The 23,541-nt window shown below is 40.3% G+C and overlaps 1 protein-coding gene across 1 annotated transcript in view; it reads left to right on the forward strand.

Moving 5' to 3' along the window:
* The first annotated feature begins 14,230 nt into the window (after positions 1-14,230).
* LOC111955167 (otolith matrix protein OMM-64) overlaps positions 14,231-23,541 on the forward strand; it is a 10,929-nt gene continuing 1,618 nt past the window's right edge. Inside the window, exons 1-18 of the mRNA XM_070436003.1 lie at positions 14,231-14,317; positions 15,110-15,171; positions 15,722-15,745; positions 15,906-15,938; positions 16,191-16,241; positions 16,350-16,391; positions 16,628-16,666; positions 17,451-17,486; positions 17,578-17,631; positions 18,143-18,187; positions 18,947-18,994; positions 19,381-19,440; positions 19,668-19,805; positions 19,969-20,004; positions 20,123-20,200; positions 21,750-22,553; positions 22,731-22,841; positions 22,966-23,072. Coding sequence (XP_070292104.1) covers positions 14,307-14,317; positions 15,110-15,171; positions 15,722-15,745; positions 15,906-15,938; positions 16,191-16,241; positions 16,350-16,391; positions 16,628-16,666; positions 17,451-17,486; positions 17,578-17,631; positions 18,143-18,187; positions 18,947-18,994; positions 19,381-19,440; positions 19,668-19,805; positions 19,969-20,004; positions 20,123-20,200; positions 21,750-22,553; positions 22,731-22,841; positions 22,966-23,072 — 1,779 coding nt within the window. The 5' untranslated portion in view covers positions 14,231-14,306. The remainder of the gene's footprint in view (positions 14,318-15,109; positions 15,172-15,721; positions 15,746-15,905; positions 15,939-16,190; positions 16,242-16,349; positions 16,392-16,627; positions 16,667-17,450; positions 17,487-17,577; positions 17,632-18,142; positions 18,188-18,946; positions 18,995-19,380; positions 19,441-19,667; positions 19,806-19,968; positions 20,005-20,122; positions 20,201-21,749; positions 22,554-22,730; positions 22,842-22,965; positions 23,073-23,541) is intronic.

Raw genomic sequence — 23,541 nt, forward strand, 5'->3', positions numbered from 1 at the left:
TGTGAGCTTTTGTGGCCTACCACTTCATGGCTGAGCCGTTGTTGCTCCTAGACGTTTCCACTTCACAATAACAGCACTTACAGTTGACCGGTGCAGCTCTAGTAGGGCAGAAATTTGACGAACGGACTTGTTGGAAGGTGGCATCCTACGACAGTGCCACGATGAAAGTCAATGAGCTCTTCAGTATGCCCATTCTACTGCAAATGTTTGTCTATGGAGATTGCATCGCTGTGTGCTCGATTTTATACACCTGTCAGCAATGAAATAGCCACATCTACTAATTTGAAGGGGTGTCCACATACTTTTGTATACAGTTGAAGTCGGAAGTTTACATACACTTAGGTTGGAGTCATTAAAATTTGTTTTTCAACCAATCCACCAAATTCTTGTTAACAAAATATCGTTTTGGCAAGTCGGTTAGGACATCTACTTTCTGTATGAGTCATTTTTCCAACAATTGTTTACAGACAGATTATTTCACTTATAATTCACTGTATCACAATTCCAGTGGGTCAGAAGTTTACATACACTAAGTTGACTGTGCCTTTAAACAACTTGGAAAATTCCAGAAAATTATGTCATGGCTTTAGAAGCATCTGATAGGCTAATTTACATCATTTGAGTCAATTGGAGGTGTACCTGTGGATGTATTTCAAGGCCTACATTCAAATTCAGTGCCTCTTTGCTTGACATCATGGAAAAATCGAAATAAATCAGCCAAGACCTTAGAAAAAAAATTGTAGACCTCCACAAGTCTGGTTCATCCTTGGAAGCAATTTCCAAACGCCTGAAGGTACCACGTTCATCTGTACAAACAATAGTACGCAAGTATAAACACCATGGGACCCCGCAGCTGTCATTCCGCTTAGGAAGGAGACGCATTCTGTCTCCTAGAGATGAACATACTTTGGTGTGAAAAGTGCAAATCAATCCCAGAACAACAGCAAAGGACCTTGTGAAGATGCTGGAGATCAGTACAAAAGTATCTACAGTGGGACAAAAAAGTATTTTAGTCAGCCACCAAGTTGCAAGTTCTTCCCACTTAAAAGATGAGAGAGGCCTTAATTTTCATCATAGGTACACTTCAACTTATGACAGACAAAATGAGAAAAAAAATCCCAGAAAATCACATTGTAGGATTTTTATGATATTTTATTTAAATTAGCTGGAAAATAAGTATTTGGTCAATAACAAAAGTTTATCTCAATACTTTGTTAAATACCCTTTGTTGGCAATGACAGAGGTCAAACGTTTTCTGTAAAGTCTTCACAAGGTTTCACACACTGTTGCTGGTATTTTGCCCATTCCTCATGCAGATCTCCTCTAGAAGAGAGCAGTGATGTTTTGGGGCTGTTGCTGGGCAACACGGACTTTCAACTCCCTCCAAAGTTTTCTATGGGTTGAGATCTGGAGACTGGCTATGCCACTCCAGGACCTTGAAAGCTTTCTTACGAGCCACTCCTTCGTTGCCCGGGCGGTGTGTTTGGATCATTGTCATGCTGAAAGACCCAGCCACGTTTCATCTTCAATGCCCTTGCTGATGAAGGAGGTTTTCACTAAAATCTCACGATACATGAAGGCCCCATTCATTCTTCCTTTACACGGATCAGTCGTCCTGGTCCCTTTGCAGAAAAAACAGCCCCAAAGCATTGTTTACACCCCCATGCTTCACAGTAGTGTATGGTGTTCTTTGATGCAACTCAGCATTCTTTGTCCTCCAAACCGACGAGTTGAGTTTTTACCAAAAAGTTTTATTTTGGTTTCATCTGACCATATGACATTCTCCCAATCTTCTTCTGGATCATCCCCAATGCTCTAGCAAACTTCAGACGGCCTGGACATTTACTGCCTAAGCAGGGGACCGTCTGCACTGCAGGATTGATCCCTGGCGGCGTAGGTTGTTACTGCTGGTAGGCCTTTGTTACTTTGTCCCAGGCTCCGCAGGTCATTCACTAGGTCTACCCGTGTGGTTCTGGATTTTGCTCACCGTTCTTGTGATCATTTTACCCCACGGGGTGAAATCTTGCGTGGAGCCCCAGATCGAGGGAGATTATCAGTGGTCTTGTACGTCTTCCATTTCCTAATAATTGCTCCCACAGTTGATTTCTTCAAACCAAGCTGCTTACCTATTGCAGATTCAGTCTTCCCAGCCTGGTGCAGGTCTACAATTTTGTTTCTTGTTCCTTTGACAGCTCTTTGGTCTTGGCCATAGTGGAGTTTGGAGTGTGACTGGTTTGAGGTTGTGACAGGTGTCTTTTATTAGATAACAAGTTCAAACAGGTGCATTTAATACAGGTAACGAGTGGAGGACAGAGGAGCCTCTTAAAGAAGAAGTTACAGGTCTGTGAGAGCCAGACATCTTGCTTGTTTGTAGGTGACCAAATACTTATTTTCCACCATAATTTGCAAATAAATTCATAACAAATCCTACAATGTGATTTTCTGGATTGTTTTATCTCATTTTGTTTGTCATAGTTGAAGTGTACCTATGATGAAAATTACAGGCCTCTCTCATCGTTTTAAGTGGGAGAACTTGCACAATTGGTGGCTGACTAAATACTTTTTTGCCCCACTGTATATCCACAGTAAAACGAGTCCTATATTGACTTAACCTGAAAGGCTGCTCAGCAAGGAAGAAGCCACTGCCCCAAAACCGCCATAAAAAAGCCAGACTACGGTTTGCAACTGCACATGGGGACAAAGATCATACTTTTTGGAGAAATGTCTTCTGTTCTGATGAAACAAAAATAGAACTGTTTGGCCATAATGACCATCGTTATGTTTGGAGGAAAAAGGGGGGAGGCTTGCAAGCCGAAGAACACCATCCCAACCATGAAGCACGGGGGTGGCAGCATCATGTTGTGGGGGGGCTTTGCTGCAGGAGGGCTGGTGCACTTCACAAAATAAATGGCATCATGAGGCAGGAAATTGATGTGGATATATTGACGGAACATTTCAAGACATCAGTCAGGAAGTTAAAGCTTGGTCGCAAATGGGTCTTCCAAATGGACAATGACCCCAAGCATACTTCCAAAGTTGTGGCAAAATGGCTTAAGGACAACAAAGTCAAGGCATTGGAGGGGCCATCACAAAGCCCTGACCTCAGTCCTATAGAAAATGTGTGGGCGGAACCGAAAAAGCGTGTGCGAGCAAGGAGGCCTACAAACCTGACTCAGTTACACCAGCTCTGTCAGGAGGAATGGGCCAAAATTCACCCAAGTTATTGTGGGAAACTTGTGGAAGGCTACCCAAAACGTTTGACCCAAGTTAAACAATTTAAAGGTAATGCTACCAAATACTAATTGAGTGTATGTAAGCTTCTGGCACACTGGGAATTTGATGAAATAAAAGCTGAAATAAATAATTCTCTCTGCTATTATTCTGACATTTCACATTCTTAAAATAAAGTGGTGATCCTAACTGACCTAAGACACAGAATTTTTACTAGGATTAAATGTCAGGAATTGTGAAAAACMGAGTTTAAATGTATTTGGCTAAGGTGTATGTAAATTTCCGACTTCAACTGTCTGTAGTGTATCATATAGTATGGAGTTGCAACTGAGTTTCACTCCTGCTATGTTCCCCTGACGTGAACCCAGCAACCTTGAATCTAATGGACTGTATATACAAATGAAATCCATTATTATAACTGTTAAGGCTCATAATCATAAATCAAAGAGATTATTACACATATCAATTAACCATCACATTCAGGAGGATAAGGACAGAACATACGGTATGTCCTAATATACACTTAGTGTACAAAACATTAGGAACACCTTTCTTATATTGAGTTGCACCCCCTTTTGCCCTCAGAACAGCCTCAATACTTTGGGGCATGGACTCTACAAGGTGTCAAAAGCTTTCCACAGGGATGCTGGGCCATGTGTACTCCAATGCTTCCCACAGTTGTGTCAAGTTGGCTGGATYTCCTTTGGGTGGTGGACCATTCTTGATACACACGGGAAATTGTTGAGCGTGAAAAACCCAGCAGTGTTGCAGTTCTTGACACACTCAAACCAGTTCGCCTGGCACCTACTACCATATCCCATTCAAAGGCACTTACATATTTTGTCTTGCCCATTCAACCTCTGAATGGCGCACATCATACACAATCCATGTCTCAACTGTCTCAAGGCATACAAACTGACTCCTCACCTTCATCTACACTGATTGAAGTGGATTTAACAAGTGACATCAATAAGGGTTCATAGCTTTTACCTGGATTCACCTGGTCAGTCTATGTCATGGAAAGAGCAGGTGTTCCTAAAGTTTGTACACTCAGTGTACATCACAATAACATTTCCCAAACTACCCTCTTAGTGTATACTTGACTTTAGTAACCCCATTACCTGTGTGAATGCACAGACAGAGGGTAACCCTGCTCAAGGTCTTTTCTAGTGTAAAAGGTTTTTCAACAACATCAAATATTGTCCCACTTCCAATCCCCACATTAAACCATCAGAGTTATGAACCATCAATACAACAACAGCATTACCTGTTCTATTCCCCCATAATGGTCAGACCACTCTTAGTCTTACACTGAAGTGGATACCCACCAGGTTACTGGACACCCCTGCAGCCCGATACATTCAACTTCTGGGGCCTGCAAGAGCCCTTATCGGATGGATAAGCCCCTGGATCCGGCCCGGCCCCGGGCAGCCGTCCTCAGAGAGAGGCAACCAGGGTCTATTTTCTCTCTCAGCTGAATCCCACACCACCATGCAAGAAGGTTATAGAGCTCAACCCTCCAAGCCTATCCTATGAGGCATTAAGGCTACCTCCCCTCCCCATAATCCTCCACTCCATCCTCCCTCTTATATTTTCTGTGAGGGGTTTGACATCTAGAGTGACACCCACACACCGGCAAGACAAAACAACACTCAGTCCAGTTCCTCTAGATTCTATCGACCTTTTATGGTTCACTGGTCTCCGGTGTCACCTTCCTTTGCTGGGTTCCCCCCCACTTCCCTGCGACCACAAAACGCCCTCTGTTGCAGGTATAACTCAGTGAAGCGAAAGCTCTATGTTAATCATGCTGTACTACCTCAGTGTGTTTCTTAGTTGTGTATTAATGTTTCATGAACTGTTGGTGGGGTTTGCAAGGTTTGCAATATTTGAAAGATGTTAACGACAAACCTAGCATATACTGCCTAATGTCAATATAGGGAACAATTCAACGTACTTTGTATCTTTGAACGCATCTTTGCTATGACTTGGATAGGCTGCGTCCTGAAACGGCATTAAAGGTGAACTGACTAGCTAAAGTTACAGCAGCATCACTTAAACTCAGTACAGACTCTGAACACAACCACTTTAAAGCAGTTTAAGGTCTGTCTGTTGTCTCTGATGTGCTGCGTCATTCAAATGCCTCCCTCACAGACACTAGGTGCCAGAAAGACAAAGACGCTCGGTTGCTCACAGCAACAGTCTTTCACATCACTTACATGAAAAAGGATCAAGTGAACATGCTCTCTAAAATATCAGTCACATGTCAAAATGACACAGGACCATAGAACGATCTCCTGCATGTTGTATTGTTCAGGTTTTTGTAAGGACCCAATTCTTAACTGAATTTAGAAAAGGATGTGGCTACTATAAAGTTTTGCTAGGGTTACATCCTGTCTATGAGCTTGTGCATAGTTCATCGGGTGGTGACATCAGTGCTGCTCCCTGCTGCTCCTGAGAAGGATTGCAGACAAGTGAGATATTACCAGAGTGATTTTTTCCACTCACGTTAGTAAGACGGTGTTTGTTGTGCTTATGTTTCACAAGACTAAACACAGTGAATCCAAATGAAACAAGGATGAAGAACTAAAATCATAATCACACATATAATACATCTGATTTTCTATTTGTATTAGGCCTGTTTTTAAAAAAAAGAAGTTGAACCTTTTTTTTTTATCTAGGCAAGTCAGTTAAGAACAAATTCTTATTTACAATGACGGCCTACCAAAAGGCAAAAGACCTCCTGCGGGGACAGTGGGCTGGGATATTTATTTTATTTTTTAAATACAATATAAATATAGGACAAAACACACATCACAACAAGAGAGACAACACAACACTACATAAAGAGAGACCTAAGACAACAACATAGCAAGGCAGCAACACATGACAACAAGGCATGGTAGCAACACAACATAACAACAACAACAACTGTTTGATTGCCTTTTAGAGACCAGGCCAAACACAAACTTCAGAAAAGTCTATCACTCACTGAGGACTTTAAAATATAAATAGGCTAACCAGTTGCTCTCTGTGTGACTTCACCGTCATTAAACACAGACACTGAGGTAGGTACAATTAGGCCTAGTGCTTGGGAGGAGAGGAGGGCATTAGTCAGAAAACCGGCACCTTATTTTCTCTCAGGCTGGAGGCATGCTTCAACCACCCAACACGGTTGCTATTGACACTCAACAACACAGACAGTGGTAAGATGGAGTAGAGTAGTCAGCTCTCCACCATCACCTAGTCAGCTAAGTGTATTAGTTAGGCCTATAGAGAAAGATGTGGGATCCTTGTTAACCAATACTATGTACAGTATATTAGGGGAACTGTAGCCTGTATATTCTGTCAATTATATACAGGGTTTGTGGGTTAGCAAGTTCTGAGTAATCTCTCGCTCTCTCTCTCTCTCTCTCTCTCTCTCTCTCTCTCTCTCTCTCTCTCTCTCTTTCTCTCTCTCTCTCTCTCATTAAGAGCAGTTTGCATGCATACCACCAGCTTCCAACTGTGAATAAAACAGTTGAAGAAACACAGAGCAATGGAAAGAGTTTGGCTGGTTACCATGCTTGCACTTTCACTGAATGGCCTCCATCTTTTAACAGAGGTATATGTCTTCAAGATTTACTTTTCTCTTTTTTTGGATCCATCATTTAACCCCAGTTTCCTGAGACCTCACTTTGTCCTCTGTTTTCCGGGTTTTCTGTCCAGGCATGTTGTAACTGCAGCTGTATAGAGCATGGCTACTGAAGGGCATGGCAAGCAAGCAGTCAGCTAAAGGAACAAGTCTTTCCTTAGCGAAGCTGCACATTCACAGGTAAGTAGTCTGTTTCCAAAGAGGGATTAGCTATAAATGACTTGAATTAAAAAGAGGGATTTGTACTTCCCACATATACGCACATGTATCATTTGTTCCTGATATCAGCCATGACCAAATGAAGAGCCATGAGGAATACATCATGATTTTCCATAAAAACAACTCCATCCTCCATAGGCCACAATGTTCTTTTTAAATGTGATGAAAAATACATATGGCRTTTCCCACTGGGKACAAACTGGCTGATTCAACGTTGTTTCATGTTTGACAAGTGAATAAAATGTCAATCAAAACTAGACGTTGAACTGACGTCTAAGTCTCCCAATATGGTATCATTGCTAATACAAAGAAAGACCATGACGCATAAGTCAATACATTACGGTGAAGAAGGCGRAACCGCACCTCTTCAACCTCAGGCGGCTGAAGAAATTCGGCAAGGCCCCTAAGACCCTTARAAACCTCTACAGATGTACCATTGAGAGCATTCTGTCGGGCTGCGTCACCACATGGTACGGAAACTGTACCACCCTCAACAACATGGCTCTCCAGAGGGTGGTGCGGTCAGCCCAAAGCATCGCAGGGGACATGCTGCCTGCCCTCCAGGACATCTACAGCACCACGTGTCAAGGCCAAGAAGATCATGAAGGATCTCAGGCACCCGAGCCAGGGCCTGTTCACCCTGCTACCATCTAGAAGGCGGAGACTGTACAGGTGCATCAAAGCTGGGACCGAAAAACTGAGAAACAACTTCTATCTTTATGCGATCAGACTGTTGAACAGCCATCAGTAGCGGGCTACCTGCCCGGTACTCAGCCCTGCACCTTGAGACTAATGCCCCATATATATATAAAGACTCATTGAATGCTGGTCACCTCATATTCTGTTTCTGTTGTTTACTCACTGTGTATGTATGTACTGTATTCTTGACATATCTCATCCTCATCCTAATGTACATACCATTTTCCTTCCAAATCATATCCTATCTATAAACACCACATATTTATATTCTGGATTCTGAGACATGCTCACTCTAACATATCTACTTTTGTTAATTGGACTCGTTCTGTCATATCTTGATTTCTTGTTTTGATTTCTGTATTTGTATTGTATTGGGGAGACACACTGTTGCCGCTAGTAACATAAGCATTTCACTGCACCTGCTATAATACCTTCAAATCTGTGTACCCAACCAATAAACTTTGATTTGATTTGAAAAGATATGCATCAACAGTATCGACACATAAGTCAATACGTTGCATTCAATGCAAAGAGATAAGCGTCAAGAATGTTGACGCATAAATCAATACATTGCATTCATTGCAAAAAACTTGTCAATAAAGCTGCAATGAGTAAATTGATTTCCTACTCTCCTTTGGCTGTGATGACATTACAATGTCATATTTGAAAATGTCATAAAAGCTCCCTTTGGAAAAAAAGGTGATAAAATCTGGAACGTTCCCCTGTATTTTTAATCAGCCTTTACCTAACCATGAAGTTCCTTGACATCAGGAATTTATTTTCTGACAAAGACGTGGCCAACAGCAGCTTACAATAAATGCATTTCCTTAGCATGGTCTTTTTTATAGACGGCACAGTTGAGGAATTAAGTCTATTGCTTTTCACAATGTACACTACAGTACAGGGTAATTAATGCAGAAGGGATGGGTTGGGATTGAGCTAGAAAACAGGTGCTTGCTTCTAAATAAGTGTTAGGCTAAAAATAACAGGCCTCTCAATTTGTGTTACAGAGCATCCAGGTAAAACGAGAAGATAACAGCCACCCTACCAAAAGCTCTCATCAGAGCAATGAGGAGGTGTTCCCTGTTAATACTGAGTGGGTGTACAAGCGGGCATAGGTGCGCCAGCTCAAACACCACTGACTGAAGCCTTCACTTTCAAATCATTGATATGACTGGTCAGTTGTACAACTACTGCACATCCGTTATGATACAATAAACTACCCAGATCTGAATGAAGGTAGAAGGAGAGAGATAATACCATTTACATTTCAGTCAATTCAGTAATAACACTGAACAGATAGATTTGGAATGTTCTCAATTGGCAGCAATTGTGATAGAAGTGACCTCAGTCCAGGTGTTTAGCGTGCCCAGGACCAGAAACAGTGTTCTAGAACATGCCATGAGAGTGATACGGTTGGAGCAAGATACATCAGTATACTAGAAATGACAACAGCAGGCAGGGGGAAAGACCAGGCACTGATCTCTAACTCTCTAAATCTCTATCCCTAAAACTTTGGACTTGAATCTGTATTAACTAATGGGTCAGTAGGTTTCAGTTAGCAGGTTGTTAAAAACTTGTAAGGTCATGCCTCACACTTGATAGTCCACAGCCATGTTGGGAAGGAAGTGAACTATTTTTTAATACTGTAGTGTTGAGGCCAACTAGTGAACCACTGAATATGGCAAATATGGCAAAAGATGTGAATTTGGACTATTGACACTGAAACCCAATTTAATCCATTATACCACACTATCTTCATTGTTCAATCACAAGACTCATCATTACACAACAGTATACCTCCTCAACAGATCAGCTGTCAGGAATTATTTTCTATCAAAAACTGCACAGTAAACAGAGACGTTTCATTAGGGGTCAGCATTTGGCACTGAAATCTCCCTTATTTACATTAAAGCCTTTTTCCGAGAGATTTCAATAGATTGAAATCTGATACGATGCAGTTAGTTTTGATAATGCCAAGCAAGCAATCAGGTCAGCAAAAACCTGAGTTCACTCACAGGTTCATCCACTGAAATGTTGTGTAACTTAAAAAGAACAAGGAAAGACTATCAAGGTGTTCTGGAAATCTACCGGGGGTTAGACATCAGAGTCAGGAGGAAGCTAAGACGAAAGAGAAAGATATCAAATGGGTGGGAAGCCCCTTCTGAGGTTAGCATCTGTACCAAACTTATTAATGGTACCGAGTCATTTCAATTAGCCTCTACCATCTGACTAAATCAAATCAAAGGTTGCATACACAGTTTAGCTGATGTTATAGCGGGTGGAGCGAAATGCTCATGTTACTAGCTCCTAACATGGTCTGCAGTTTAGTCCCGCTAGTCAAGGGTGGAAAGCCCCTTAGTTCTATGTAAACTATGGGGGGCTGATGGTGGCCCTCTACCACTACAATGCTAAAATGACGACCCAATGAAGTTAGCATCAGGGAGTTAATGGGAGTAGAAGCTAGCTATTCTGTTATACTAACCAGCTATTGGCTTTCGTCAGTGATCACCTATTCACCTACTTACCATACAAGTGGTTAGCATTAGCATCAGATTAACATCTGAAACAGTCACTCCCCAACCCTCAAAACAGTTGAATCTGACCTATAAGAAACAGAGCAGACAAAGACCCATTTTAATCCTGCCAGTGGGGTATCTTGCATGTGAAAATGTCTTAATGTTTTCATCAGGTTTGTAGAAGAGTTATTTGACAAGCATGCAAGAAGAGTTTCGGTTGGAATTACGAAACAAAAATTCTCCTTTCTCTTCAACACTGGCTTTAAAAGTTTCCTCAGAGTGAGAGTGTAAGTCTGTGATTCAACTCGTGAGAAGTGAAATGATAAGGGTGATAATGTAGCAGCTGTTTTTCCATAGAGATGATACTAAAGTTATCCTTTTAATTTTTTGTAAAATGTTATTTAATCTTTTATAGACAATACAAAACATACACATACAAACAACAACATCAAACAAATATAAATTACATCACACCTGCCCAGACCCACTAGCACACCCACCCCAATCTATATATAACCTAGTGGTTAGAGCGGTGGGCCAGTAACCGAAAGGTTGCTGGCTCAAATCCCTGAGCTGACAAGGTAAAAATCTGTCATTCTGCCCCTGAGCAAGGCAGTTAACCCCCTGTTCCCCGGGCACCGAAGACATGGATGTCGATTAAGGCAGCCCCCCGCACCTCTCTGATTCAGAGGGGTTGGGTTAAATGCGGAAGACACATTTCAGTTGTACAAGTGACTAGGTATCCCCCTTTCCCTTATCTCCAGCTGCCACATGGCCTGAAACGGCACCATTTTGTTTCTCCCGTAGCCCACGTACTTTCAATATTTCAATAATAAATCATTCGATTTTCCCATGTGTTAATGATGGCGGATTGATTTCCAAGTTTTTAGTATACGTTGTTTCAAGATGAGTGATGAGAAGAGCATCATCCAACCCATTGGGTATCTCATTACACTTCCATATGTCATGTCTTGAAATATGTAGACAGACGGATTAAAAGTAAGTTTACATTGTAATACCAACTTTCTAGCTCCGCCCACATCTTCCAGACACTATAGCATTCCCAGAGAGCATGGATTATTGAGTCATTAATAGTTTTACACTTAAGACATAACTCTGACGTTGTGCTGTAGCATTTGTGCATTTTGTCTCTTGTATAATAAACATTAGTTTATACTGGATTAAGCGTACATTGTTGTTAAATGTAATTTTGTTAGTTATGCTCCAACTCTCCCTCCATCTTGTGCCAACATCAGTTCTCCCGAAGTCTTGGTTCCAGTAGTTAATATTTTTTTCTAAGAGATTGTCAGTTGGATAGGCTCTCTGCAAGGTTTTGTCTATCTTCCCTATCAAATTAACATCAGTTTCTGACTCAAATAAGATTCCCTCAAGGTTGCTCTGATGTCCAAAACATTTCTAATCCAAATTTTGTGATATGTAACTTTTATGTTGCATGTATTTGATACTATCTACATTGGTCAGTCCAAAATTACTTTTTAATTCTGACATGGAAATAAATGTATTTCCCGTTACCATGTCATTTACAATTGCTATGCCTTTAGTTTTCCATGTTGACCAATTTATCAGTGAATTCCGAAAAAGCTATTCAAGGAATGTTCCATAGGGTTGTGTTTTTAGGAAGTCGCATTGGTTCTTGTAGAAAACGTTTCATTTCCTTCCATGTTGTTACAGTGTTCGTAACTATGAAGTTGTTAATGTTCTTAGCTTTATCCTTTGAAAATAGACACAAAAATATTCTGGGGATGAGCATCCGCATCTTCAATATGTTCCTATTGTTCTTCTTTAGTGCATTTAAAGATGCACTATGCAGAAATCGCTCCACCATTTCATGGTTGCTATAATTCTAATAGTTTGCCTAATTTCAGTTTATGTGACTAAACAAGCAAGTATAGTGTAGAGAATCACTGTACCATCTAAACCGCTTTCCATAACCAAAAATATTGAATTTTCATATGTTTGAAGCTGGTGTACAAAACCGAAAGGTAAAAGAGCAAAAACTAACGGGAAGCAGAGAAATAGCGCACATAAAACAGATATACCCCTTCATAGTCTTGCTTCCAATGAGAATGGCAGCTCTATAACACACATTTCTATGTGAATTTGGTCAGGTCGCTCAAAAAGTGACATATTGCAGCTGTAACTATATGTCGCAAGTAAAATCCTTGGGTAGTGAGTTGATACAATTCCAAGTCTGGAAGGTTAAACCACCCTCAGACTTAGGAAGATGTAAAACTTTCCTTTTTATACTATGAATTTTATTTGACCATATAAAGTATTTTATGACCGAGTATACTATGTGTCTTCAGTGGGGTAATTGGTATTACCAAAAATAAATACAAAAACTTCTAAAGAGGTTTATAAAGTTAACAACAGGGAGTTAATATGATTGGAAGCTAGCTAATTATCTTCTATTCTGTAACAGTAACTATCTATTGGCTTTTCGTCAGTGATCACCTATTCGCCTAATTACCATACAAACGTTAACATTAGCATCAGATTAGCATAGCATCTGAAACGGTCAATCCCCAATCCTCAAGAGAGTTAAATCTGACCTATGAGAAAAAGTCCAGGCCTATTTTAATCCTGCCAGTGGGATATCTTGCATGTGAAAATGTCTTAATGAATGTTTTCATCAGGTTAGTAGAAGAGTTATTTGACAAGCATGCAAGAAGAGTTTGGGTTGGAACTACGAAACAAAAAATCTCCTTTCTCTTCAACACTGGCTTTAAAAGTTTCCTCAGAGTGAGAGTGTAAGTCTGTGATGCGACTTGTGAAAAGTGAAATGATAATGGTGATAATGTAGCAACTTTTTTTCCCATAGAGATGATACTAAAGTTATCCATGCTGGTCCAGGTTTATCTTTTGGTCAAAGTCTCAAAACGTAACATGCTAAATCCTAATCATCACTAATGAAGTCACTGAAAGTTGAGTGGGTGGGACAAAGTCCTAGACTATCACAGAGGTGCCCAAACACTGCTAGAAAACTTAATTAAAAAGTTACAAAGCTTTAAACATGTTACAATATTCTTAAAAATGGTAACATCAAGGCACACTATTTGCCTTGACGTTTGCTTCACTGTTTCAACCATAATGAACCTTGTGAGAAGGTTCTCTACTGCCTAATGTAAAACAAAGAAAAACTGAAGGTCTCTCAACAATCTCCTCCTCTCCGGCTGGCATTCAGCTCTGACAAGGATGTAAAGATTTTAAGGACAGATTTGATGAAGCTTTAATTTTTTTGACAACATGTTCAACATCCTGTGTCGGTGATCATTCCATAACCTTCATAAATAGCATTGTAGAACCCATTCCTCTACTGCCATTGACTCTCAGTTCACACCATAAAAACATCACAACATACCTACTTTATATCTGGCTACATCATACCCTTACCACTAGATAACTTCTAGGCAGGTAGTCTACGAGTAGCGTGCTATGCCAAGAAAAAAGTGCAGAGTAATCACATAGTTAAAAATCCAAGAACATTTCCTGCCTAACCACATATCTGTGTTTTGTTCCCCAGAAGAACACACCAACCACAGCTCACTTGACAAACACAATTAAAATCTCATGGGCAAACAAAAGAAATAAAACAACAAAACGATCTACACACCTAAGTGATATGTTTGGTTACTTTGAGAGGGGGGCGGGGTGAGTGTATGCTATGAGTATGTGTGAGGGGCTGAATGTTTAGGGGAGAGATATGGGGGATTGATTCCGATCAGAGGAGACTTAATACATAACACTGTTTGGAAACACAAACAAAGTTGTCAGAGCCTCTCTCAACCTTATTTTAAAGGAGTGCAATGATGTTCCTCTGCAAGCCCCCGGTGTCTCTCTGTGTGTCTCACAGGCTCTGCCCCCTAGGAGCGGAGGGAGTGGTGAAAGTATAAAACCCCTTGGGTTCCCTCCAGCCAGACTGTAGACCTACTGGAAACTTTAGAGACACCTGAGTGTCGCCCCACTGGCTAAACTATCCCATCACAATGTTGTCACGGTAAGTGAATACTAACACAAGGATGGCTAGCTTTGGGTATTTATTTTGAACTTACATGTGTGTACGGGTACTTAATACAATTACTCAATCTATTTGGACATATATCTGTATTCTTGGGAGAAGTTTTATTTGTCACTCTACATGTAGAATGAAACCTGAGAAGTTTACATCTGTTGGGGGTATTTCAATGATGGCAAGAGGGGATAGTTGAATCAATTGTTTTTGTGTGGATCACAATATGTTGGAAATTTAGTTATTTTTCTTATTTAAGATTTCCTTGTTCATTTCTAAACTTCCAATAACAATAGCATCAAAACCCAATAATGATTGTGGTACGAGATAAAATGATGGGACTCTAGACGGTCTTTAAAAAGCTTTTGAGAAGTCAGAATTTGAGAAAGTCAAAATGTTTAATAAACACCCTGTGTTTGACTTTGCATTATATTACAAAGATAAAGTACATAATCTAACAACTTTTCATTGATGAACTTTCAATGAACTTTTAATTGGTTTTAGTGATCATTAATTATCCATAAGATATGTTGAACATAAGAATGGCCATAAGATACCTTTCCCTGCTGCAAGGTACATATATTCACATTTATTATAATGCTATGAGCAGGGCAAACACATTTCCTGCAACCTTCCATTCTCAAATAGTCCTTCTAAAATGTTCCACTGCCACTAAAAACCCTAAGATGGCTTCTAGGAGAACACAGACTATCTGTCTGACTAAATGATTGTTTAAAAAGTGAAGTGACCAGTTCTATCTCTGTGTTCTTATTCTAACAGACTGTTGATTGTTCCTTTGATCTTTGCTTTGGCTGGTCTTGCTATCTCAGCCCCCGTTACTGGTAAGAAAACATTCAAGTAAACATTCTTCTAAATCATATCAATTTAGATTCTTCCATCAGTAACTACAGTTTAATAATAATGACAATTTTATAGTTATGTGCACAAGATGTTGTCTAGACGATGTTTTTTATTTAAGTTTAATTTCATTCATCACTGTGACAAAACAATGGGTTACGCATTTCATGCTTCACCTTTCCAGTTATCCAGTTTAAACTACTCTAAGCTACACTGCAAACATAAAGTGAGCAAATATATAAACCGAAATGACCATTACATAATGTTTAAGTGAGGAGGCATTTCCAATGTATACTGCGACCTCCATCCATCTCATTGAATCACAATGGGAGTCCTCTGCTTCTCCACAATGGCAGTGAAATCAGAACCCTGGTCTCTCTGTGGAGACACAAAAGAGGTCTGTTGTCCTTTGCCTGATGTGGGGTAGAGAGAGGAGTAGGGAGGGCCTCATATATGACCCATTCAAATGGAGCTAGTTCCCCAAACCACTAATCATGCTCCCCTAATGCTATCTAATGCATATATATTTGACAGATGGAACCGAGGCAGACAATGATGGTAATGTGTAATTTGTGTTTTATCATGACATTCATAATTACCACAACAGTTAGAAAAGTACATGCTAATCTGCTTTGTTAACTAGAAGTGGTTTTCTATTCAGTCCGAACTAGTGTTTATGCTGGTGTAATGACACCATTCCTTGTGCTGTGTGTTTCAGAGAGAGCTGCCCCCTTGCTAGTGCACCTTAAAGGTAAGCACACTGAAAACCCCTCCAGTCAAAGCCTACACATATAGGTTATATATGGATCACTTATGATATGTGCTTTGTCCTTTAATTTCATTTCCATTTGAAAACAATGGACTGAAACATCAACAGTGCTAAAAATCAAACCATTTGACTGTTGCATAATTGGATACATTAAGATACTGAGTTTTCCAGTTTGGTATTGGCTTAGCTGGGTGATCATTGGCAAGGGGTGCTATGATACTTTTTTTGTCTCAGGTGACAAAGATGGCGGAGGCCTCACAGGCAGCCCGGATGGAGTCTCCGCAGGTTTGTACTGACGCCAATGTATCTCCTACCTAATACCTTCTTAACCACACAAGGTATGTACCATTTTATATAGACGGAAACTAATAAGAAATCCTCTGTTGTTCACAGGGACCACAGATGGGACTGATTCCAGTAAAGAGCTAGCAGGAGGTACGAGGGTCTGGGTCTGGGGATCTTTCCATCAAGGAAGAAGTTAATGTCATCTTGAGTGAATGATGTAGAACCAACTCAGCTAGACTTTCAAGGAAACCAACTCTGTAGATTAGAGAATAAGAATGAATATGCCGATTCCCTAAGAAAGTAAAACAATTCCCCTCACAGTACCAGTGAAGAAAGTTCAACATGAGAGAAGGAACATTGAGCTGTTGATCATGATTTGTTTTTAGGTGCAGTGGATACCTCACCTGATACAACAGACACCCCAGGTCAGGTTGTGTGTGTGTGTGTGTGTGTGTGTGGTGTGTGTGTGCGCTGTGTGTGTGTGTGTGTGTGTGTGTGTGTGTGTGTGTGTGTGTGTGTGTGTGTGTGTGTGTGTGTGTGTGTGTGTGTGTGTGTGTGTGTGTGTGTGTGTGTGGGTGGGTGTGTGGTGTGGGGTGTGTGGGTGGGTGGGTGTCTGTTGACAACACATGTTGAGCCGCTCAGACATAATGTAAGAAATACACACCTAATCATTCATTAGCCACAATTATCAAAATAATAGCAAATAATTAGTGAGAAGACAAAATGGGCCTGCTATAAGACTATAAAAAAACACTTAACATCCCCTATAGAGGATCTGCAGTGGTGGATACCACATACAGTATAACAACAGCCCCCCCCCCCCCCCCCCCTCAACGTAGCTAAACAAATGCTTTCTAGACCAGACAGTAAATGTCCAGACAGTAAACCAAAGGGGTCTCAAATCCAAGCCAGAGGTATGTCAAGGATCGCCAAAAACCACGTTTCCCAATTCCCCAAACCTCCTCATGCCATAACACATTGTTTACTTACTGTCATTCTATAACACCCACTATAAACTACATCAGATGTCTTAGAGGAATACACTATCTGAAAGGCAGTAAGCCCAATCAAAACCAGTTACCAAGGAAACATGTAATGGTAATATTAATCTTACCCAGACAGATTTTAGTACTGAAGAATCCATGGCTAAAACTTCTCATGCCAAASGTCTAATTCCAACTCACCTGATGTTTGTTCTTCATTTATCAGATGCCAGTAGCAGTGATATATTCCCAGACACATACAGTGAGAAACCAATTCATTTGAATTCAATGAAAAACACTCTATACTAGGGATTTCACAGAGAGCATCATACTCACCCTTCCTTGTCCTACAGACAGAGATACCAGCGTGGAAACTACAGGCAATCCTGATGACTCTGATGCCCCAGGTGAGACCTAGGAGCAAAATACACAAAGGTCAATGATAAAGGTTAAGGGCAAAGGTCGAAATCATTCTATAACAATGCAGGATGCACAGATGCAGTCTTCTATCGTGTGTCACAGCACTGCGTGCCACACATTCGCCTGGGTCAAAATCTGTGAGAGAAAGTCAGACACCCTAAAATGATTTCCATGGTGATGATGAGAATACATGGCATTTGTTATTTCCCCAGGCCGCACTGGCCTGTGCTGTGCTGTCATGTGCATTTTTTTAAACAAGAATTACTGTATCTGTCTGTCTACTTTCAAGTGCGAATTGGACAAACCTGGGGGAAGACATACTGCAGCCATACATCTATTGTCAAGCATAAATCAAATAAATCATTTTAGTGGCAGTTAACATCAGCAGCAAATAGATGGCCAAACTACTGTATGGTTATGTAATCATGTTCAATAACAAGGTAAGAAATTATACAGTATTTTCATACCTTCCAATAACATTAATGTCATTATGTTAAGATGCAGCTGAAGCAGCAGGCAGCCAAGATACAACGGATGCAGCTGGTGAGTGAAACAATATGTTTTGAGAGATGTTCTTGCTACCCAATGTCAAAGTTGTCTCATTCTTTTGGACACAACAGATACTTTAGTCAAAACAAAGATACAAAATGAAAGGCACGTTCTTCTAGACTAGAGTTATCATACCTAGTAATATAATAAAGTACAAAATGATAGTTCATCTGATACATAGTAATAAAATCAAGTACAAAATGATAGTTCATCTGATACATAGTAATATAATAAAAGTACAAACTGGTAGTTCATCTGATACATAGTAATATAATAAAGTACAAATGATAGTTCATCTGATACATAGTAATATAATAAAGTACAAAATGATAGTTCATCTGATACATAGTAATATAATAAAGTACAAAATGATAGTTCATCTGATACCATAGTAATATAATAAAGTACAAAATGGTAGTTCATCTGATACATAGTAATATAATAAAGTACAAAATGATAGTTCATCTGATACATAGTAATATAATGATACAGAAATACTGTTACATTACTAGCACCTTGAGTGGAGTTGCCAACAACCGGATGCATCCGGTTTTCAGGGATACAGCTATCTTCAACCTAGCTTCCTTTTCCGCAGAAAAGTGGATGTGGGAACTCCACTCTGGCATTTCTTTTACTCCTTCTACGTTAGGTTACATTATTAGCTGAGTCCACATGGCTACGTTAATGGAGGGATGTAGGGTAGAGCTGATGATGACTGTCAGTACATGATCAAATATGATCTGTTTTTTTCAGATGCCTCTGAGGCTGTGGCAGAGACCGTAGACACTTTTGATATACCAGGTGAGGGCACATCTTGCAGCACAGAAAGCAATGGCAGTCTTCACAACCACTGAGCCTAAATCTTCAAGTCCTTCATCACTGTGAATGATAATTTTGACTTGACATACGTCAATCAATAGATAGACAGATCAACAATAAGTATTGGAATTAGGATACACCCAGTTATTGGAATCGGGATACTGACCCAGTTATTTGAATCGGGATACTGACCCAGGACTGTTTAGTACAGGTCAAAAATAGTGCACTGTATAGGGAATATGGTGCCATTTGGGACGTACCCTAAAACAATTAATTAATTCTAGACTAGGGCCACAATAACACTCACCCATTACAAAACGGCCATAAATTGTTTGAATTTTGACTCATTTAGTCTGTCTTCACCACAGATACAGATGGTGCAGATGACAGGGAGAAGGTGTCAACAGAGGTGTCAACAGAGGATTTGGGTAAGACCCATTCTCTCTGACTTACTTGCACAATAACCAAACTCTAACTTCACAGATCATCAGAACATACTAACATTATCATTGTAACAAACATTATCATTGTAACAAGCATTATCATTATAATAAACATCATCAGTGTAACAAACATTGCTGTAAACATCAACAGGTCTATGTTGTTAATTAATAAATATAATACATTTGTGTTGCTAATTAAATTATGATTTCAGACTCAGCAAGTGTGGATAAGTCTCCAGAAAGTGACTCCACAGAGTCTCCAGGAAGTGACTCCACAGAGTCTCCAGGAAGTGACTCCACAGAGTCTCCAGGAAGTGACTCCACAGAGTCTCCAGGAAGTGACTCCACAGGTAAAATGTGTTTAAAGCAGACATTGTGATAGTCCTGACACACACAATACACTGATCCCCCATTCAAAGCATTGATAAGTAGACAATACATTATCCTGTCTAATGAAAATATGATTAGGTACTCATAATAAAACACACAACCAACTTTTTGTTTCTTTTCAAGATGAAGTGCTGACAGGCGTGCAAGCTGACTCTGCTGGTAAGAACAACATCAAGGTTTTTATTGTAATGTTGTACTAGACAGGTTCATTGGCAATTCAAAGACATCAAATAATAGGTTACGGCAGTTTGATGACATAAATAATGTGTTATTGTAGATGTGACCAGTGATGACATGGATGAGGCCACAGAGACGGACAAAGATGATGACAAGAGTGACAACAAGAGTGATGCAGGTGTGTTTAGTTGACATTTCTGAACTGGACATTGATTGTCTGGGAAACTGTAATTTTGAGCTGTTCTACCCTTCAGCTGGTCATAAACCTGTTTTTGACTTCCTTCTCATCTGCATCCTCTTGATGCAGATGAGAAGGATGCCGCAGATGAAGAAAAAACGTTAGATAACGACTCTGCAGGGGAGTCTGCTCATTGAAGGTTACGTCTCTCTCACCCAAGGGTCATGATAGGGTAGATCTTACCACTGGCCTCCCAAAAGGCTCAGTACTAGGATCTCTCTTGTTCTCACTTGGTTCTACATATTCTACTTCATATACCCTAACACAGTGGTTCCCAAACATTTTACAGTCCCGTACCCCTTCAAACATTCAACCTCCAGCTGCGTACCCCCTCTAGCACCAGGGTCATCGCACTCTCAAATGTTGTTTTTTTGCTATCATTGTAAGCCTGCCACACACACACACTATACGATACATTTATTAAACATAAGAATGGGTGTGGGTTTTTGTCACAACCCGGCTCGTGGGATGTGACAAAGAGCTCTTATAGGACCAGGGCACAAATAATAATATAATAATAATCAATAATTATGATCTTAATTTAACCATCTTACATATAAAACCTTATTTGTTAATCGAAAATTGTGAATAACTCACTACAGGTTAATGAGAAGGGTGTGCTTGAAAGGATGCACATAAGTCTGTGCCTGTATTTCGTTTTCATGCTAGTGAGGGCCGAGAATCCACTCTCACATAGGTACGTGGTTGCAAAGGGCATCAGTGTCTTAACAGCACGATTTGCCAAGGCAGGATACTCTGAGCGCAGCCCAATCCAGAAATCTGGAAGAGGCTTGTGATTAAATCACATTTTCACAGAATCGCTTGTTGCAATTTCGATGAGGATCTCTTGTTCAGATATCAGTAAGTGGACTGGAGGCTGAGGATGAAAGGGATAACGAATCCAGTTGTTCGTGTCATCCATTTCGGGAAAGTAACAGCGTAATTGTGCACCCAACTCACTCAGGTGTTTCGCTATATCACATTTGACATTGTCCGTAAGCTTGAGTTCATTTGCACACAAGAAATCATACAATGATGGAAAGACCTGTGTGTTGTCCTTGTTAATGCAGACAGAGAAGAGCTCCAATCATAACCTCACTTCTTAATCATAGCCTCAATTTTGTCCCGCACATTGAATATAGTTGCAGAGAGTCCCTGTAATCCTAGATTCAGTCTTGTGAGAAACTCTTCATCATGCAAGTGGTCAGACAAGTGAAAATGACGGTCAGTAAAGAAAACTTTAAGCTCGTCTCTCAATTTAAAAAAACTTGTCAATAATTTTCCCATTTTCCCATTTGAAAATGTGAAAAGAAAAAAAACTTTAAAAAAATAAATATATATATATTTATATAAAAAAAAAAGTGAATCACATTTTTATTTGGCGTACCCCCGACGGCATTGTGCGTACCCCTGGGGGTTTGGGAATACCTGCCCTAACAGAACCCTATTCATTACCAGGATGTCTAAATACTTTGTCACTTGTCTGCAGATGCTGCCACAGACAAAGATGACAGTGATGAGGATAAGGACACTGAACTAGATGGTAAGGCCCGTGCAGAAGACACACAGACAGAGGAAGCGGCAGACAGTGACAGCAAACAAGGCGCTGCAGACTCAGACTCTGACACAGACGATGACAGGCCAGAGAAAGACGTCAAGAACGACTCAGATGACAGCAAGGACACCACCGAAGAAGACGACAAACCAGACAAAGATGATAAAAAAAACAGAGACAGCGCAGACAACAGCAATGATGACAGCGATGAGGTGATCCAGGTCCCCAGGGAGGAACCAGAGCAGCAGGAAATGAACCTGGAGGAGGGAGGAGTGATTGGCAGCCAGGAGGAGACTGTAGCAGCAGACATGGAGGAGGGGAGTGATGTGGGGGACCAGAAGCCCGGCCCTGAAGATAGCATCGAGGAGGGAAGCCCTGTAGGGAGGCAAGATTTTGAGCCTCCACAGGATTCGGAGGAGGAGGAGGCGAAGCTGGAGGCAAAGGAGGAGGAGGAGCTGGAGAAGGAGGCAAAGAAGGAGGAGGAGTTGGAGGAGGCGGAGGCAAAGAAAGAGGAGGAGGAGCTGGAGGAGGAGGAGAGGAAACTAAAAACAATAGAGTCCGACAGTCAGGAGGACAGTAAGGAGGACAGTAAGGATGAAAGTGAGGCTGAACCAGACTCCAACAGTAAAAAGGACATTGGGACCAGCGATGCCCCTGAATCACAAGAGGATGACAGTGAAGAGGACACTGAAGCCCAGCCAGAGGACACTGATGATAGCATGATGAAAGAGCCCAAAGGTGAGGTTACCACTACAAAACCATAGAACAGTAGCTAATAATTAGGCCAGGTCATGTGGTCAGGAAAAACAGATAATAATGAAAAGTACATATGTGATTCCATGTAAAAGATGGTGTAGTATTGTTAGTGACAATGGTATTATATTGTGGTAACTGAAACACTTCTTTCTGATATAGATTCTGACGATGCTGAGTCTGACAAAGAAGATAAGGACAAGAATGATATGGACAAAGAAGATATGGACAAGGATGATATGGACAAAGATGATATGGACAAGGATGCTTCTGGTAAGTCTCTCTATCTTGTGTGTCACTTGATCACCTTGCCTGTTTTTCAGCTGATCCATGCAGTAGTGAATGAAAGAGATGTCAAGTAATTTATGTCAAACGGTCCATCATTTTCTTCTCATAGACTCAGAGGATGACCAATCTGAATCGGATGCAGAGCCAGGCGCAGATTCACACACAGGTTTATTTCCTCTGATCCTGAATAATATCACCGGGGCTTTCAAATGGCTTGTTCTTTAGCTGTTGTAACATTCAAATGGCTTGTTCTTTAGCTGTTGTAACATTCAAATGGCTTGTTCTTTAGCTGTTGTAACATTCAAATTCATTAGGGTTGTGGCGTCAACATAATATATATTAATCTTGTTCTTTAGATTGAGGATGGAGACCAACGAGGATTAAAATTTGAAAAAAAATGCATGTGAAATAAAAACATTGGCACATAGCATATGTTGTATTTTAATAATGTATGGTATTCCACAAATACATTCACAAATTGTATATCATGCATTAAATGTACATTACAAAATGCATAAAAATACATTATTTGGCCATTTATTTTATTTCCACCATATATCCTAAAATGCCTCAAAAAATTATTTAAAATCATTCGTTTTCTCGTATGTATGTAATAATAATTGAAATAGTAAAAACAGCTGATTCGTGTTTTTTTCTCTCAGATGTCGATGGAGATAGATGGGAA

The sequence above is a fragment of the Salvelinus sp. IW2-2015 genome, linkage group LG30 (assembly GCF_002910315.2).
Source record: "Salvelinus sp. IW2-2015 linkage group LG30, ASM291031v2, whole genome shotgun sequence".
In the NCBI taxonomy this organism is placed as follows: Eukaryota; Metazoa; Chordata; class Actinopteri; order Salmoniformes; family Salmonidae; genus Salvelinus; species Salvelinus sp. IW2-2015.